Source organism: Callorhinus ursinus, unplaced genomic scaffold, assembly GCF_003265705.2.
Source record: "Callorhinus ursinus isolate GAN/ISIS: 27379988/994484 unplaced genomic scaffold, GSC_fseal_2.0 scaffold53, whole genome shotgun sequence".
Classification (NCBI taxonomy): domain Eukaryota; kingdom Metazoa; phylum Chordata; class Mammalia; order Carnivora; family Otariidae; genus Callorhinus; species Callorhinus ursinus.
In genome coordinates this window covers 7,285,832-7,305,415 of record NW_027397115.1, presented here as the reverse complement: position 1 = coordinate 7,305,415, position 19,584 = coordinate 7,285,832, and the positions used below count along the sequence as shown (strand labels likewise).

At 46.6% G+C, this 19,584-nt stretch overlaps 1 protein-coding gene across 1 annotated transcript in view; it reads right to left on the bottom strand.

Annotated features, from left to right (window-relative positions):
* Window positions 1-19,584, bottom strand: part of LOC112809917 (probable phospholipid-transporting ATPase IIA) — a 121,430-nt gene that overhangs the window by 36,870 nt on the left and 64,976 nt on the right. Inside the window, exons 10-14 of the mRNA XM_025853323.2 lie at window positions 16,121-16,197; window positions 15,365-15,525; window positions 13,009-13,151; window positions 11,885-11,997; window positions 2,637-2,849 (exon numbers count right to left, since the gene is read on the bottom strand). Of these exons, the coding sequence (XP_025709108.1) occupies window positions 2,637-2,849; window positions 11,885-11,997; window positions 13,009-13,151; window positions 15,365-15,525; window positions 16,121-16,197 (707 nt within the window). The remainder of the gene's footprint in view (window positions 1-2,636; window positions 2,850-11,884; window positions 11,998-13,008; window positions 13,152-15,364; window positions 15,526-16,120; window positions 16,198-19,584) is intronic.

Here is a 19,584-nt window from a genome sequence, read left to right as displayed (position 1 = left end):
CAGGTCATGATCTCAGGGTCCTGGGATCGAGCCCCACACCAGGCTCCCTGCTCAGCCTGCTTCTCCCTCTGCCCCTCCCCCTGACTGGTACTCTCATTCTCTCTCTAATAAATAAAATCTTAAAAAGAGAGAGAGAGACAAAAGTTATGGCAACTGAATGTAGTGTGCATTCCCAGGTTGGACTCTGATCTGGGGGGAGAAATATTCTTTTTTTTTTTTTTTTTGGTGAAGATGTCAGTGGGACAATTGATGACATCTGCAGGGCAGATAATAGTACTGTATCAATGTTAATTTCCTGTTTCTGATAAATGTCCTTGTTTTTTAGAAAATAAAAGTAAAAGAAGATCATGTCTGCAGCTGACTCTTCTAAGGTGAGGGAGAATGATAAAGCACAGGCAGAAAAAGGTTAACATTTGAGGAATCAGAGTGCAGTTTTGGTAATGGGGAATTCTTTGTACCAATTTTACAACTTTTAAGGATGAAATCGTTTCCAAGACAAAAAGTTAGAAAAAAATCCAGGTGACTTTAGGCTAAATATTTAAACTGCCTTTGATTTTTCTCTTCTGAAAATGGGGGTCATAATGGGGCCCCTTAGTTGCTAGAAAGATTAAATGAGATACAACATGGAAAGCACTTCAAATGGGATCTGATGGGCACCAAATGCTCAAGGAAAGTTACCTATTGTCATCTTTCAAGAATTAGATTACAATTGACCCAGTTTCTTCTTTATAGTTGTCTGAAATGTCCAAATGTTCTATACTGAAAAGTAATGGCTTTCATAATCAGAGTACAAGTTTTCTGGAAGGGAAGGAGGGAGAAGGAAAAAAGACCAGAAAGTTACCAGCTTGGTGAACTACCCCTGTGTCTGAATCACACTCAAGTCAGGAAGATAAAGAAGATCCTATTTTCATGATGAGGGCATTCCCATCCCATGATACCCCGATACCCCGGGAGGAAAAACAATTAGGGGCTTGTTACAGAAAACCATAAAGGGCAACCATGCTAGGAGACCCTCTGTTCTTGAACATGTAATCAAAGGAGTCCTGGTTCTAGCAAGAGCATGTGCTTACACAGAAACAACAACTTTGAAAATATGTGGCTTATTGGGCTTGATCAAAACTAAACACTTTAGGGTTTCAAAGGACACCATCGCAAAAGTAAAAAGACAGCCTTCATAGTAGGAGAAAATACTTGCAAATCATATATCCCGTAAGAGACTTTGATCTAGAATGTATTTTAAAAAACTCTTTTAACTCAACAACAAAAAGGCACATATTTAAAAGGGGGCAAAGGACACTGGAGAGAAGCACAAGCAGCCAGGGAGGGCATGAAAAGATCATCCTGAGCCATCAAGGAAAATGCAGATGAAAACCACTCCACACTCACTAGGATGGCCAGAGTCAAAAGGACTGCCAAGGAGTGGGCATGCCAAGGAGTGGGCATGGAGAAGGACTGCCATGTGGGCAAAGGAGGAGAGAACCCGGAACCCTCATGCGTCGCTGCTGGGGCTGTAAAAGGATGTGGCCACTTTAGGGAGCAGCATGGCGGTCTTGAGAAGCTCAAACATGGAGTTAACATAGGACCCAGCAATTCCACTCCTACAAATACACCAAGAGACATGAAGATATATGTCCACCCAAAAACCTGTGCACAAATGATCACAACAGCATTATCCATAACAGCAAAAAAAGAAAAGAAAGAAAGGAACAATCCAAATGTCCACTAACTGATCAATGGGTAAACAAAATGTAGTATTATCCATGCAATGGAATATTAGTCATCCATAAAAAGGCCTGGGGGTCGATACACGCCACTACGTGGATGAATCTGGAAAACCAATGCTAAGTCAAAACAGCCAGACACAAATGTCATATACTGTACATTTCCATTTGTATGAAATGTCCAGAATAGGCAAATCCAGAGAGACAATAAGGGGAGGGCAGAGGCTTGGGGGAGGGCAGGAGTCCAGGAGAATACAGGATGGAGTGCTTCCTTATTTAGGGTGGTGAAAATATTCTCAATCGATTGTGCTAATAGTTGCAGAACTCTGTGAATATACTGGAAACATTGAACTGTGTATGTTAAATGAGCCATTGTATGGTATGTGGACTATAACTTAATAAGGCTGGTATTTTTTAGAAAAGGGAAGGTGTGGGGCGCCTGGGTGGCTCAGACGGTTGGGCGCCTGCCTTCAGCTCAGGTCATGATCCCAGGGTCCTGGGATCGAGTCCCGCATCGGGCTCCTTGCTCAGCAGGGAGTCTGCTTCTCCCTCTCCCTCTGCCTGTTCTCTGTCTCTCTCACAAGTGAATAAATAAAATCTTAAAAAAAAAAAAGAAAGAAAGAAAAGGGAAGGTGTGGTTTAAGTGAGACCTTGTGCCCTTATGAGCTGGCCATCTGAATCACAAACAAGATCTCTTTCTCCCTGCTTATTTGGGATATATCTGGAGTCCAAGAGTATTTGTTCTAGAGGGAAGCAAGTCTTGTGTGCATCTGAAAATGTGTTTCCCTGGCGGCACGGTATCCTCCTGGCTCACGTCTGCTGACAGGTGGTTCCCCTGGGGAACACCACCTCCAGCACATGGAAAACGGGCACGGCATCTCTCTGTGTGTCCAGCCACCTCTGCCTGGGATTTACCTCATCTGGGCTGGAGGCCTGGTACACGCGGCAGGAGTCTTCGTACTGCTTCTCGGCCTCAGCCTGGTCGGTCACACCATTGGACTCGTACACAGGAGTCACATTGTGGCAGAGCGCAATGGCCTTCACGGCCTCGTGCACACGGCTGCTCATGGTCCGCCGGACTTTGGTGGTGAGCGTGGGGCCCTTCTGAGCAGGTGGATCCTGGGATTGCTACAGGAGAAAGAAATGAACAAGGAAGATGACTGGAGACACAGAAGGGTCCAGAACGTGTGGAAGAACCACCATGTGGAGATACTGCTTTTCTTTCCATGGCGTTAATGCACAGCTCTTAGATACATCTACAGTGACACTGCAATAAATGGCATGTAATTTTTAGGGACCCAATCATTTATAATTGGCCAAAAAAAAAAAAAAAACCCCAAATGCAAAACAGAGAAAAATATTACAATTCAGTGAATGTGGGTGATTCTACCTTTGAACAAATGAATCTGTCCTCCTTTGGGTGGTGTCAGGGGCCTACGCTGTAAGTGAGGCTGGCATAGGAGGCCAGGGCTTCTTAAACTGGCACAACTGACACTTGGGGAGGATAATTCTCTGTTGCAGGGGCTGCCCTGCACTTAGTCTTCAGTAAAACTCAGATGCCCCCCTACCCCATGGGGCCTACCTGACCAGCCCCTGCCCACCTGTGTAGCCTCCCTTCATGCCATGTTCCTTCTCTCTGCTCTAGCCACACTGGCCTTTCTGTTCTTTGAACACCACCAAGCTCCTTCCTGCCTCAGGGCCTTTGCAGCTGCCTTGCCCTCTGCCTGAAACATCATTTCCCAGAACTCCGCAGGGCTGGCTCACTCTGTCTCATCACTGAGGTCTCAATTTAAATGTTACATACTCAGAGAGGCCCTCACCGAGGCCCCCAGCTCATGGTGCCCTGTGTGTCCCCCCACCAGAAATCATGCCCCCACACTGCAATGTGTGATGCCGTGTTCAGTCTAAAACGGGCTCGTTCACCTGAGGATTCTCCTGTTAAGCCATGAGAACAAAACTTGTCCGTGTGTGTTATTCATCACTGCAAGCCTAGTACCCAGGGCAGTGCCTGGCATACATCTACATTTGCTGAACAGATGAACCAATTAACCACTCAGGATTCCTAAGGTGATGGTGGGGCATCCTCCCCTGACATGGCAGTTTTTTCTATTTCCAAGAAGAAATAAATATCAAATCGACCAACATTCCTTCCAGGTTTTAAATCACAGTTGTGGACAAAAGGAACCCCTTGCAATGGTCTTCCTCTACAGCCATCGGAGTCCCGGAAGTTAGAGATGTCTTTGGACTTACTGGGTGCGCATTCCATTAGAAACATAGTTGATCCAACAGAAGAGAAGTGACCCAATCCCGCAGAAGGAATCGCGTTTTATACCCATGAACACATGGTTGCCCAAAACAGAGAACAGATGGGTCGCAAGAAATAAGAAAATGACTTTCATTTAATTTTTTAATACTATTTTTAGCAGTGGCATTAGCCTCCCCAGTAATTAGACAATTACTAAATTATTCTGGTCATGCAGGCACACATACTGCTCAGGCTTCCTGCTCTGTTAACCTCTGGTGTCAAGAGGGCATGAGTTTCACTTCCAGGCCAAAGGGCACTGCATGGTTACGGTAATTAGAGCAATGAATCAGAACTACAGTTTAAATGAATCATTATTTGCCAAGTGCTTTTAATTATAAAGAATTTAACTCTAAAATTATAACAAGGACTAGAGATTTACAGAAAGGTTCTCTCCACTGGAAAGACTACATTCAGAACGTTCTCTCTGAGCTCTGTAATTTATGTTCTAGCCACGGCCACGTGTCTTCCTTTTGCCCACATTCCTTCGCACCTGGACCAAATTATTATTTGACATTAGAGGCAATAACAAGACCTCTGACAACGTCATTGCTTTGGCCGGGAAGTTTCAGTAACAGTGGGTTTGAAGGAAAGGACAAGCGAAGGGCATCCTTTACAAACCTTTGATTTGTAGAAGCCATCTGATTTCACATCTCCAGAAATATTTCCACTAGTATTTCAAATGGGGGATAACACCGAGCTCTGGAGCTTTGTAGTCCAGGGGAAACCAGCCAAGAGCAAGGCGAAGAGAGAAACACGGTAGCCCCAGATTTCTTGCAAAGACCTCACTTCCAGACCAGGGAACTAGCTGACACCAAATCAGAACACGGGGGTGATTAACCTCAACCAGCACCATGGGCCACAGGTGTAATGTCTCCACGTTCATTTATTTCTCTCTCAAATTAATACTTATTCCCCTTTCCAACCAAAGACGTTTCAGGGAGGAGGAATTAAAATCGCAAATTCTGGGTGGCTCAGTTGGTTCAGCGACTGCCTTCGGCTCAGGTCAGGATCCTGGAGTCCCGGGATCGAGTCCCGCATCGGGCTCCCTGCTGCTCAGCAGGGAGTCTGCTTCTCCCTCTGACCCTCCCCCCGCCATGTGCTCTCTCTCTCTCTCTCTCTCTCTCTCTCTCATTCTCGCTCTCTCAAATAAATAAATAAAATAATCTTTTTAAAAAAAAAGGTTAAAAAAAAATCACAGATTCTGAAGCACGTCTTTTAATTCTCAAAGGAAAGGCTCAGCCACACACCAAATGGCAATCCACATCCACCTTGAAGGTGCTGGTAATTACCAGGGGCTCGGCCAGCATCAGGAGGGCCCAGTCTTCAAACATCCTCACATTCCCCATATGGAAGAGTTTCACATCGTACAGTGTTTATCTGCAGCCTCCTCCCCACAGGCCTTGAACCTACGCACATTTCTCTTTACTTAAAAAAATACCAGGGGAAAACAAAAACAGATGTGGTATCCACAGAGGCAGGTTACAACTCTTTCTGCCCTGGGGAGAAACCACGGGTCCTCTTGTGGAGGGGGACAAAACCTCCACATGAGGTCAGAAGCTGGAAGAGGAAATCGAGGCCTTACAGACAAAGGCCCCTGACATGGGCCCTTGGGTGGCTACCTCACACCATATAACGCTTCAGGGTCGTTCTCCACGCCCCAGCCAACATATGAGACACAGAGGGGAAAATGAACAACAGGCCTCCATGTCTCGCTAGCGACCCACGGCAGGGCCCCTTCCCAACAAGAACGCCAGTCTGTCTTAGAGGAAAGATTAATACAAAAATTAAACATTGATTCCCCACAAATACCTGTTTTCTTTCTAAAGGCAATTAAAACGTCGCCACTTAGGAGCGTTCATAATAATGGATACTGGGAATGGGTTGCAACTGGTAAAAATACATTTACATAAAAGAGGAAGAATTCCTGTTTCGAAAGCCTCACTTCACTCCCTCAAATAAAGCTCAAAGCTGATAGCTCATTAACCTCAAAGGATCACCCCCACAGAGATAGGCCCAGAGCCTCCACTTCCAAATAAGTCAAATGAGTTAGGAGGCGATTAAGTGACTGAAAAAACTTAATGTTTACTTACTTCATAGACATCTTCCAGCATGACAAAGGCAACAAATTTCAATTTGTTGAAATTGAACCCCACCTAACACAGGGTTTTGCCCCCCATCAGTGTCCGGAGGTATTTCTGGTTCTTAGAACCGAGGGAGGGGGACACCTCAGGCATCCAGATGGTAGAGGGCAAGGATGCTACTAGACATTACGATGCACACACAGCCCGCACCACCAAGAATGATCCAGCCCACTATGTCACTACGCCAAGGCTGAGAACTGGGGTATAAAGCCACTGACAACATAAAATCAGGGCCAGGACTACGATGAGGGATATGAGCCTTCACAGTGCCAATCAGAGCTGGATCCTGTTAATTTCAAAACTCAGATTTGTGTTCATCATCGAGTTCTGCACTGAATTTTTAAAATATCACATTACCAATGAATCATGGAACACTACATTAAAAACTAATGATGTAATGTATGGTGATTAACATAACAAGAAAAATTTTAAAAAAATAAAATAAAATACTGCATTACAATGTGATTTATCTTGATCGCTGTGTTGTGCGTTGTTGTGGAAGGTTTTTTCAGCATCTCATTAAGTTTTGTTCCCTAGGTGCATACCTCAGTCTCCTTACCCTAGTCCTGGCTCCGTTATAAAACCACTGGTGGTGGTGGTGGTGGTGGTGGTGGTGTGGTGGGGGGCAGCCAGGTGGCTCAGTGGGTTAAGCGTCTGACTTTGGCTCAGGTCATGATCTCAGAGTCCTGGGATGGAGTCCTGTATTGGGCTCCCTGCTCAGAAGGGAGCCTGCTTCTCCCTCTCCTTCTGCCCCTCTCCCCTGCTTGTGCACATGCTCTCGCTCTCTCTCAAATAAATAAAATCTTCTTAAAAATAAAAAATAAAACCATTAAAAATGATTGTCATCACTGACATAAGTGAAAAAAAGTAAGTCTGATAGTGATATTCTAACAGTGGTTCTTAACTGGAAATGGTTCTCAGAATAACCAATAAAGATTTTAAGAAATATGTGTTTGGGCCCCCTATACCTAAAGAATGCAGTATGGCCCAGGCATGTTGCATATATACATATACATATATATACACATACATATGTGTGTGTGTGTCTCAAAACATTCTGATCACATAATACACTGAGAAAAAAAAACTTTTTTTTTTTTTTAAGATTTTATTTATTTGTCAGAGACAGAGCAAGAGAGCACAAGCAGGGGGAGTGGCAGGCTCCCTGCTGAGCAGGGAGCGCGATGCGGGACTTGATCCCAGGACCCTCAGATCATGACCTGAGCTAAAGGCAGATGCTTAATCGACTGAGCCACCCAGACACCTCATGGGAAAAAAATTCTTGAGTACCCGCCATATGTGGATTTAACTTTGTACAAATATTGTATTGTGCCTTATAAAACAACAAAAGACGAATTCTAGAAATGATAGGACAAAAATGAAACACAGCATTTTTCACAGAATTGACTAATCCATTCAGGGTAAGGGGCACTGAACGTTACAGATTTGAAATGACATTTCAAATGGTCACGTGTGTCGTTCCATCACAAAGGGGAATGATGCGCAGATGCATGCTACCACCTGGAGGAACCTCGAAGACATTATGCTAAGTTTCCGAAATAAACCAGGGGCAAAAGACATTGTAAGATTTCACTTACATGAAACATCTAAAACAGGCAAACCTACAGACACAGAACGTAGACTGGTGGTTGCCAGGGCTGAGGAGTAGGGGTGGGAGTTGAAGAGATATGGGGTTTCTTTTGGGGGTGATGAAAATGTTCAGCAATCAGATAGTAGCAACGGTTGCATGGTGCTGAGAATATACTAAACACTGAACTGTACACTTTAAAAGGATAAATACTATCCCTGTGAATTATATCTCAATTTTTAAAAATTTTTTTAGATTTTTTTGATTTGAGAGAGAGCACACCCATGCTCAGGAGGGAGGGGCAGAGGGAGAAACTTTAGAAGACTCTGCGCTGAGTGTGGAGCCCCACGCAGGACTCAATGTGGGGCTCGATCTTACAATCCCAAGATCACAACCCAAGCCAAAACCAAGAGTCAGATGCTTAACCAACTGCACCACCCAGACACCCCCGTAGCTCAATTTTTCAAAAAGGTACTAATAAATAAAGAAGCCAAAGGAAAAAATCATCCTATCTCCTTAGCCTGTCATGGTTTTTTTCTCAAAATGAGTTGGGCATTTTCTTATGGTTTACTTGGGTTTATATTAATAATGTGGAGTCTTCCTGCGGAAATCTTTTAAAGCCACCTATTTATGAGGTTTAGTTAAATGACATCCCTCAAATGGGTCACATGAACACTCATCACCTGCAATCTACATCTCCATGTCCTGAAAATAAACCCCCACAGAACTCTGACTCCTGAGACTCCTTCCACAAGACACCTCAAGGACCGGACCTGACAGACGCTCGTCTGATATACAGATTGAGGGTCCCTGGCTTTCAATATTTAAATTTTGCTTCAATGGGGCACCTGGGTGGCTCAGTTGTTAAGCGTCTGCCTTCGGCTCAGGTCATGATCCCAGGGTCCTGGGATTGAGCCCCGCATTGGGCTCCCTGCTCCGCTTGGAGCCTGCTTCTCCCTCTGCCTCTCCCCCTGCTTTTGCTCATTCTCTCTCTCTCAAATAAATAAAATAAAATCTAAAAAATAATAATAACTTTAAATTTTGCTTCAAGTTTGAAGATGCAAATGCAGAACGAACAGACGCCCTAATCTTTTCTTCTGTCTCTCCAACGGGTCATCTCACAAACTCTGTTTTGGAGTTTGTTTGGTCATCTGGAGTCCACAGATTGAGACACTGGTTTTCTGGGAAACAGGGCAAACCTCAGGTTCAGGGTAGCTGTTCTTAAACACTGCTGTACTTTGGAATCACCTGGCTCACCTGTCAGAACTGTAGGTCTAGAGAGTCCGACTATCCCAAGGGATCTGACCCAGGCGTTCCAAATAGTGGACTTCATGAAACACTGGTATAAAATCCCATTATTAAACTCTGAAGTCAACTGAATGAGTAAGGAGCTCGGGGGAATCTTTTTGGGGTTGTGGTAATGGTTCCACAGCTCTGTAAATTTACTAAAAAATCACTGACTTGGACACTTAACAGAGCTGCATTTTATGATAGGTAAGCTACACCTCCATAAAGCTGTTTTAAAAACCTGGGAAAGCCTCTGAAAGCCTCATCACAAACGTATTCACGTGTTCACTGCAGGATTTTTAGATGGCGCGAGAGAAGAATGCACACACCTTGCTGGGGTGAGCGGGTACCGTAACCCTGAGCTCACACTAGCCTCGAGATGACCCAACCCTGTAACACTATTTTAAATCCAAGGCCAGGATGGGTAAATGAATTTATGAGCTTCCGCTAAGGAAGGGGTATGGGGTAGCGTTCACAGTAAGAAATGTCCCTTTCTGACTTGTAACACTTGACAAAGAGTGTTATCTGTGCTAAAGCAAAAACGGACCATAAAAGCTGAGCTGTGCAAATATCCCGAGAAGGGATGGTTTCTGCAAATACCACAAGCTCTTAAAAACATCACCCAACTGGGCAAGGGAGTGTCTCCTGCTGGGGAGGGGGGCGCACACCCCGGCTGTGAAGCTGGTGGGTACAATCATCAGCCGGCAAGCGGGGCTGAGGACTGGAAGGAGGGGGGTTCAGCCAGGTGCTGGTGAGCCGGACAGCCCACACAGGGGACCCCCCCCCCAGGTGGGGCCCGGAAGGCATCTGGGGTCAAGGGTGCAGAGGGAAGAGTCACAGAAACAAGGCAGCTCACCCTGCCCTAAGCACCGAAGTTGCGAGCGGAGGAGGGTGAACTACAGGAGGGGTGCCTGGAGTACGGGAAGTCTCAGCCCCAAGATGGAGTTAACGGTGTAAGGGGCACCCCATGCTCCCAAGAGCAGCAGGGAAACTGTGCAGTTTTCCTGGGGGGGGGGGGGGGATGTGTGTAGACAGCCGGGAAAGGGAGAGTAGTTTTGGCCTAGCGAGTGAGAAGAGATGAAGACAAAAGGCCAAACACATGAGCGGGTGGGAGCAGACATCCCCAAGGGCCTGGGACTGAAGGGTTGGGGAAGGAGGGGGCGTTTCTCAAATCCTTGGAGGGAGCAATGGGTGTGGGGGGGGGCACGGCACTAAGACAAGAGCCTCTGGAAGAGAAGCAGGTGCAGTGGATGGGGGAAGAAAGTCAGGACTGTAGGTACATTGTCCTTAGGATCCGTAAGCAGCCATGCCAAGCATGCAGGTATCTTCCAGTCTAAAGCTCCAGGTCAGGGCCACAGACAGAGACGGGGGGCCACTGGCGGGAGTGATGGAAGCTGGGGGAGGAAGGGACCGCCTCGAGAGGGGCACACGGGGGCCAGTACGGAGCGGTGGGGGCTGATAGGTCAGAGAAAGGGACCGGAGGCTGGATGTGGCTTTTCCTTCCTGTCCAACAAAGTCCTCGTGTGTTTTTAAGAGTCCTAAAGTATATCTTTGGAAACAGTCCAAGGATCCGTTTGGAGACAAGCCGCAAATGCCCCACTCAGGGAGCCTAGAAGAATTATAGGTATTTCACTTACAGGGATCAAATTAACTGTCCTCCATTTAAAACTCACTCCAACTTCCAAACTGTATTCCCTGCTCTGCCATTTTCAGGAGAGAACCCTAGAAGTCCGGGCGTGCCTACCAGTGAATGTTCCAGAAAACTAAACGTCCAATGTAACCATGGCATGAAGTATTCAGGAGTTCTACCTCTATCCCTTATTGGGAAATAGTTCCTTCGCTTTTCTAACTGGTCTTCTGACAACTGAATCATTATCTATTTTGATAAATTTAAGCAAAATGGCCTCTTTATTCTCATCTCCAGACAAGTGCCACAACGTGTGGCTGGTCCGTCAGCCCTGATGTGTCTCAGAATTACCAAGGCACCTGTCTGTGTGTCATCCTCATTTTGAAACAAAGAAGCCCAGCTCTCCCCTAATCCTAATGAATCGGAACCCCTCAGGTGAGAGGCCCAAGTCAACGTCCTTCCTTTGGTTTTTGTTCCATTTTGTTTTTAAAATATCACTAGTGGTTCTGGGCAGCCAAGGTAGGGACCCACGGGTATAACGTTTTAGGAATATTAGGACACTTTCCAGTAATATCTTTCTCTGAAAAAGGATTGATTTTGAAAAACCTTGTGGAAACAAATGTGGGAGCAGAGAAGTTGTAGGCCACCTCTGACAAATTAATCCCTTCCACGCGATCATGGAGTTGAAAGCAGACGAGAAACTGAAGCTCATCAGTGACAGTTTTTCATGAGCAGATCGCTCATGACTACTGCTTCGGCTTCTACCCAGGGAAGAGCAGTAAAGCTAACCAGTGGGCTCCCAGAGCTATTTTTTGTACTAGTTATTGGCAAACAAGTTTCTCTTAGGTTTTTCCCAATATTCATAAGCATTTCAGTAGAGCAGGGTAACTCTGGGAATGAGGAATACAGGGCGGGGGGAGGATCTCGACTGCAATTTTAATCAAAACATAAAGGACTGGTAGTTGCCCTGGGTTTGGAAGGGGAGGTGGCTGGGGAGGAACAGGGAATGACAGCTAATGGGGATGGGGTCTCTTTTTTGGGTGATGAAAACAAAATTGATTACGGTGAGAGTTATACAACTCTGTGAATACACCAAAGACCATTGAATTGTACCCTTTAAATGGGGGAGTTGTATAGTATTAGGAAGAATATCTCAATACAGGTGCTAATAAATGCAAAAGAATTGTTTCAGGTATCAAAACAGAAGGTTTTTACCTGGGTATAAATACTAAATATGTGGCTCTGTACTTCATCCATTGAGTCCAGGCCATAGGCCACAGTGCCCAGATGGAGCCGTTTGAAAACCATCTCATTCTGGGTAAGAGTTCCTGCAACACAAGACAGATGAGTAACTCTGCCTACATCCTGGGGCTTCTCGTAACATGAAGGACAGCTGTGGTTTTCTGAGCGTTTACTACTCTACGTCGTACACAGGTTTCAGCACTGCCCTTGTTGGGGAGATGTCTGCGGTATTGATTTGGTCTGCCCGGAATCTAACTCCTTTTCTTTTGAAAATGGCATCCTGGGTTTCTATGGGGGAAATGACCACCCTCATTCCCTGGGATGGTCTTAAGGGAAGGTCAGGCAGGGTGCCTGACTCATTCCATCAGCCAAGATGGTGGCACATGACTTACACTAGATTCTGTTCGGAAGGAATCTGAATCTTGAGATTCTGAATCTGAATCTCTCACCCCAATGGGAGAGTCCTACAGAGACTATCCCAGGGGTTCTGATACTGACGTACCCAGAAATTTTCTGGTTCTGTTCCTTCCTGAAACCTCATTTTTCTCTGATGTGGTGAGCCACCCCAGATCTTTGCAACAGATTCACTTTTGTCCCACGGTCACTAAGCGGTAGAGAGGAAGCTTAAGCCCAGGTGTCCCCACTCCCCCCCATCCTTGCTCTTAGCCACTCTGATGGTAAATTGTGGAGCAGTGTTTTGGGGTGCGGTGATGAGGACTCAAAGCCAGACTGCCCAAGCCCGAAGCCTGCTTCTGTCACCCTGTGCTTCTCACAAGGCAGTCAACCTCCCCACGCCTCATTTCCTCATCTGTAAAATGGGTATTAAAATGCCTACCTCACAAGATGAGGTTGAGGATTAACTAAACAACCCTCTATGAACACCCAGAAAAGTGCTTTGCTCATAACTAGTACCGTATAAGGTTTTGCTTCTTGATGGTGAGGACAATCGTCACCAGCATCATCACCAAAGAATCAACATTCATCAAAAGGTGAAGAGAATAAAACAGCAGTAAGCATCCATCTCGAACGTCTCCAGAAAGAGAATCCAAGTCCCTCCCCTCACCATGAAGCCTGGGAAGGCCCCGGAAACAGCTCACCTGTCTTGTCCGTGAGTAAGTAAGAAATCCTTCCCAGCTGCTCAGGGATGGTGCTGGAACGAACCACAGTCCCAGGGATTTTCGAGTCCCTCCGAATCACCCAGCTGTACACAATCTTGCCCATGTCGAGGTTCACACGCAGGCTAGTCAGGACACCAGAGCAAACAGGTTAACAGGATACCCTCGAGGCTCCTTATGTGTCTGTCTGCGGACAGCGAGGACCCCAAAACACACCAGCGGTGCCACAACATTTGGAAACCCTCTCCATGGTCGCACAGCCTTGAGGCCAGATCCACAGAGGTTTTTTTTTTTTAAAGATTTTATTTATTTATTTGACAGAGAGAGACACAGCGAGAGAGGGAACACGAGCAGGGGGAGTCGGGGAGGGGGAAGCAGGCTTCCCGCAGAGCAGGGAGCCCGATGCGGGGCTCGATCCCAGGACCCTGGGATCATGCCCTGAGCTGAAGGCAGACGCATAATGACTCAGCCACCCAGGCGCCCCCAGATCCACAGATTTAATAAGAGTCAACAGCACTCTCAGATATCTCAAATCATCACTTCCACGAAGTTATTTTGTTTTGGACTAAAATAAAACAATGAAAGTCTAAAATGCTTTTAAAATACTGAAAAGGGGGGCGCCTGGGTGGCTCAGTGGGTTAAGCGTCTGCCTTCGGCTCAGGTCATGCATGATCCCAGGACACTGGGATCAGACCCCACGTCAGATCAGCCGGGACTCTGCTCCTCCCTCTCCCCTCTTCCCCACCCCACACTCTCCCTCTTTCTCTCTCTCTCAAATAATCTCTTTAAAAAAAAGAGAGAGAGAGAGAGAGAGAAACCATTAGGTGTGCAGCTCAGTGGCATTAAGTATAAACACACTGCTGTGCAACCATCCCTCTCCAGAACATTGTATCTTCCCATACTGAAATCCCATAACCATTAAACAACAACCCCCCACTGTCCCCTTAAGGCCTCCAGCCCCTGGCACCCACCACTCTCCTTTCTGTCTCTCTGAACTTGACTGCTCTAGGGACCTCACGTGGGAAGACTCATACAGCATTTGTCCTTCTGGGACCTGCTGATGTCACTCAGCGTAATGCCTTCAGGGTTCATCCCTGTTGTACTGTGTGTCTGAATTTCATTCCTTCTTAAGGCTGAATAATATTCCATTTACATGTATTCTATTCATCTTGAAATATTATTTTATTGCAAAAAGTAAAATCAAAAGAACGTCAAATTCATTCATACTCCTATAAATTAACCAAACTGCCTACTATTTTACTGGCTCGTCATTGGCCACGTGAAGATTCAACTCACTAATTTTCAATCACGTTGTAGACAGACCTTTAAAGATTACAACTTCACTTAACATTACACCACAAACACTTTTTCGCTGGTGATAAAGCAGATGTATTTTTCTTTGAAACCATGACCTAGACCACAATGGCTAGGGGTCCAATCCCCCTGGTTCTAGGGACACTGCGGTACCAAAACTACAATCCCTATCCTCAGGAAAACATAAATTCTAGCTGGGATGATATAAATACCCAAAGAGCAAGACAAATCGTAAGGCAACAAATCAAGTTTAAGATAGAGATTATAAGCACTAGAAGCTTCAGGGGGAAAAAAATGATTTATTTTAATAATGATTTACTAAACATCAGTTATGGGGGAAAGTAGAAACAAGTCCCCAATAATACAGAGCTAAATAGTTAAACCTAGAATATATAATAGGGCAGTTCTAATGGGGTACCAATATATTTGATGGGCAAAGTTATCTGCAACACAGCTCTCTGTAAAAAAAAAAAAAAAAAAAATAGATTTTACGTAAAGCAGAAAGAATCCCCCTTTAAAATAGAAAGCAGCTTAGAAAAAATATATGCCAAAATATTAAGAGCACCTATCACTCAGTTGCGAGATGGGAGGTGATTCTGATCTTATTCTTTTGCCACTGTGAATCTCTGTTTTTCCCTACTATGACAATTACCTGTATCATTTTTCTAAGAGCATTTATTCAGCCTCCAAGGAAGGCAGGCAAACAGGTGGCATGTGCCACCACTGCTAATCAATCACCATATTTCCATTTAAGCACAGACCCGGGCCCAGGATCTGTCTCAACACAGCGCCCCAGCAGCCACCACCAACCTCTTGAGCCAGCAGATGAGATGGGCCCTAAATGGCATCCCTGGCACAGCGCAGGCAAGCAAGATCTTTTGAGTGAAGACTAATTCAGGAAAGGTTGGTTCAGGGAGGAATTGCACTTCCCCTGCTGGAGCCACAGAGCAGGGCTTTCCATCATCATTCTTCAAAGGGACCACGAGTAAACAGAAGAAAACATCATGGCTCATTCTCTGCTTACCTGATGGGAATGATGTTGGAAAACAAGAGGAGGAAGCGGATGATCTGGAGGTACCAACGCCCAGCAAAGTGCTGAAGGGCGACCATGACCAGCGACACCACCACCAAAGCACCAAAGAGGATCTTGGTAAGGCAGTTCACTTCCAGGTCAAACAGGCCAATCTGTGGGACGAGGCACAGGGGAGCTTGTGGTTAGCCGGTGCACCCTGGAGCCCACCTGGAGAACTGGTCCTTCACTCAAGAACACCTGCCCCCCAGGTGAGACAGTGGGACCCATCAATCCCTATATCTTTGGCTGAGAACACTGGGCTCCAGGGGCTGGGGTTCCTAAGAGACAACTAAGGGACCTCAAAGAATTCTGATTGTTTTGTTTTTTGTTTTTTTGTTTTTTTAACAATTAAGAAGACGGGTGCCCAGGTGGCTCAGTCCGTGAAGCATCTGCCTTCAGCTCAGGTCATGATCTCAGGGTCTGTGAATTGAGCCCTGCATCGGGCTCCCTGCTCAGCGGGGAGTCTGCTTCTCTCTCTCCCACTCCCCCTGCTTGTGCTCTCTCTCTCTCTCTCCCCTGCCCCAAATGAATAAAAAAAAAAACTGTAAAAAAAAAAATGAAAGACAGTAAGTCTATATAAATAAAATAAGAGTGTTAGGTGCTCCTGTCTTTAAAGCTAGCTTCTCGCCCACGAGCACCAATCATCAAACTCCATCAAGTCAGAAAGTTGTGACAAGGAAAGGCATCATCCTCTGACCACGTACACACCTTACTTCGAGGATTTGAAGTGTTCATGACACTCCGGAGTTCTCTGCCCGTGTAAAGAACAACACCCACGACAGTACCTGGAACGAGAAAAGCGCAACGCAAAGAAATGTTAACACAGATGATGAGCCAGAGCCACAAGGACCAGCACGGTAGCTACTGGCCACAGGCCGCCATTTCAATTTCAATACAATTTAAATTCAACAGAAAGTAGTATATCCAGTTCTCTACCTTCCCTCCACTTTCACACAGTTTCAAGGGCTTGGTAGTCACTGCGAAGATACAGAGCGCCATTATTGTTGCTAAAAGGTCTACTGTTCAGCGAGGGTCTATGGGGTCCCCTGGGGGGGGCGGGGGGGGTAGTGGAGGTCTGTCCTTCATGCCTCCGCCCTCAGAGGCTTCCAGAGGTGCTTGGAACATGCCTTATGTTCACACATCATTATGGAAACTTACGAACACACTCTTCTGATTAGAGCCTTCTTCCCGCTGATTCTGCGTCTAACTAGAATACTTGGGGGTTATCTGTCCAGATGACCATTCTTTCCTGAGAACTTCCCCACCCCCTCTCACGCCTCCCCCAGCCCCGCTTATCAGTCTTTCTAAAAGTCAACAATTTATAGAAGAAACACAAAAGGCCAGTTAACATTCTCGAGAAAAGATGCTCAACTTTGTGAGTAATCAAAGAAATGCAAAATAAGGGATGCCTGGGTGGCTCAGTCCGTTAAGCGGTTAAGCATCTGCCTTCGGCTCCGGTCATGATCCGAGGGTCCTGGGACCAAGCCCCACATCCAGCTCCCTGCTCCGCGGTGAGCCTGCTTCTCCCTCTCCCTCTGCCTGCCTCCCTACTTGTGCTCTCTGGCTCTCTGTCATATAAATAAAATCTTTTTAAAAAATGCAAAATAAGCCACTCTTTTCCCTATCTTAACAACAAAAACTCCACAGATTGATAACATCCAGCGTCTCCACCAAGAGGCGGAGAAATGGGCCCTGTTGTAACTTTCTGTTGGCTGGAGTGTAAACGGGAACAGTCTGTTTCGGGGTGAAACTGGTAATATCGATTAAACATTTACCTGTCTCCCCTTTTGAGTGTATGCCACGAAAGCGCTCAACACAGTGGGGAAGACAGATGATGAAGGAGGAAACAAGAAACAGGTAATCACGGATGGCGGCAGGCGCCATCGTGAAAATCAGGTGGAGGAACAGACAGGAAAGGAGCTGGAAAAGCCTGCTGGTTGGTATGGGTCAGAGAAGCAGTCTCTGAGTTCAGGACACCTGAGCAGGAGCCTGAACCCTGACAAGGGGCCAGCCCCACCAAGCTCTCAGGGAGGGTGCCAGGTACACAAGCAATCTGGTCTCTGCTGGGAACAAGAAACACCTCAACTCTCCTCCCTCAGAGGGAGATGCAAAACGTCAGAGAGCTTCAAACAGAGCCCAAGCCCAGAGGAAGTGCTGGGACTGTGTCTCCCCAACAAAGCCGCGGGAGGAGATACTGAAGTCCCTGCTCCGCACTTAATGCACACAGTGCAGTCCCTTCCAGGCAGGCTCAGCAGATGGCAGGCCGGGAGAGCCCACTTGCTGGCTCCTTGGCAGATGGCTCCTGCACAGATGTGTTCAGTCTCGGTCGCCGAGGTCCAGGGTTCAAGAGGGTGCTAATAACAAGGGCCCCTGAACAGGTCCTCCACTAGCGCCGGCCAACCATGAGGCCTCCCAAGGCTGAAATGAAAATGGCCCTTCTCCCCAGTGCCTGCCTGAGCTCAAGGCCAAAACCACTTCCATAATATCTAAACACCAGCCACAGTCACCAAGAGAGAAACCACACACGTGCGCTGGTTTGGTCTATACTGGGCTTCAAGGGTTTTGAATTCATTGCCATCTTTTAAATACAGGAACTTTCATATAAAAAATTGAGAATTCTGGCTTCTCCTGGAGAATCAGGAGATCTGGTGACACTGGGTCCATATTACCAGCAGGTGTCAAGCACGGGCACTCCTTTTATCCAGGGGCAGGCTCTCGGCTCATCCTGGTCCCCACCCAGCCCAATCCGCCCCTTCCAGACCTCGTGACCCAAGCCTCTCTGCCCCCCACTTCCCATGCTGTCAGCTCCAATGTCCCCCCTCCCGCCCTCTGCAGTGGGCAAAGTGCAGAATCCTCGGCCAGCTGGTTTCTCCAAGTCAGAATGCTGTGGTCGGGTGTCACATCAAGTTCTCCCTAACTCTCCACAGCAGCACGGTCCTGGGGTCGGGGCCTACTCTGTGACCTCTTTGTCCCTGTCTGCGACAAGATAAATGCTACCCCCAAGAGTGAGCTTTCAGAAATGTTTACAGCAGTGAGACACTGCTGCGACATTCAAGCGTGCGACCGCGGGACGAGTCCCACTGAACAGAGTCTAGACCAGCTGGACATGATCAAACCCACGTGGCAAGGTGCACAGGGAGACAGCAGGGCCAGAGACTGATCTGCTGAGGACTGGGGTGGGGGGAGGCAGCCGCACAACCAACTGGAGAGTCTTTGAAGAACAGGGCCCTGTAATACCAGGGCCACCGACTCTGCCAAGCCCCCAGGCCGCACCCCCATCCCTTCCCTATCTCACCCCAGGGATGACTCAGCCTAGCAGCACTGGATTGGGTCGCCATGAATAACCGCGTCCTCTCTAGGTTGATGCCAGCCAAGGCAGCTGGACCCTAGGCACTGCCTGGCAAGCTTTTTCATTTTTTTAAACTTTTAAGTGATAACAGCCGAGTGACTAAAACACAGGCGTTAGATTATAAAGAGAACAGAGAAGTGAAATCTCACAGAATTAAGATGACTAACGATGGCTGTTTCTTGAGTGGAGCACCAGGAGGAAATGGCTTGTGTATAACTTCATGCGTGCATTAGTATCGGAATGCAGAGGACTACTCACTGAGAAGCAGGGGAAACTGAGGCCAGCTGAGGTAACAGTAAATGTCCAGCTTCTCAGACTCACTCCGAAACCTACACCCGCGGGAGGACTTGGCAGGTGATGCCACTGGATCATTGGAATCACTGCTCTTTCTCTTCCCACATCACCAATCACAACTTTGAAATCTTTTCTCCCATCTTCAAGATCCCAACCTGTTTTACACTCTCTGCCTCCCAGGAGAGGACCTCCTAGGCTGTGTGACCTTAGGCAAGTTGCTTAACCTCTCTGAGACTCCATTCTTCATTCCATTAAATCCCCATTTAATGTTGTGAGACCAAAACAAGAAAACGGCAGCAAAACACTTCGTAAATAAAAAGAGCCTGATAAATAGAAGACTCATTACTGTTCATCTCTGAGAGTAAGGCTGACAGGTCCCTCCACCTCAGAATTCTCCACATGGCCACTTAAATCGCTTCCCTTTATACTGGTTTCAGAGGGATTTCAGAGAACTGCCCCCATTTCCTCCCATCTCCTCTGTAATCTGTATTAAGTTTAGAGTAAACTACAAATACCACAAGGATGGAGA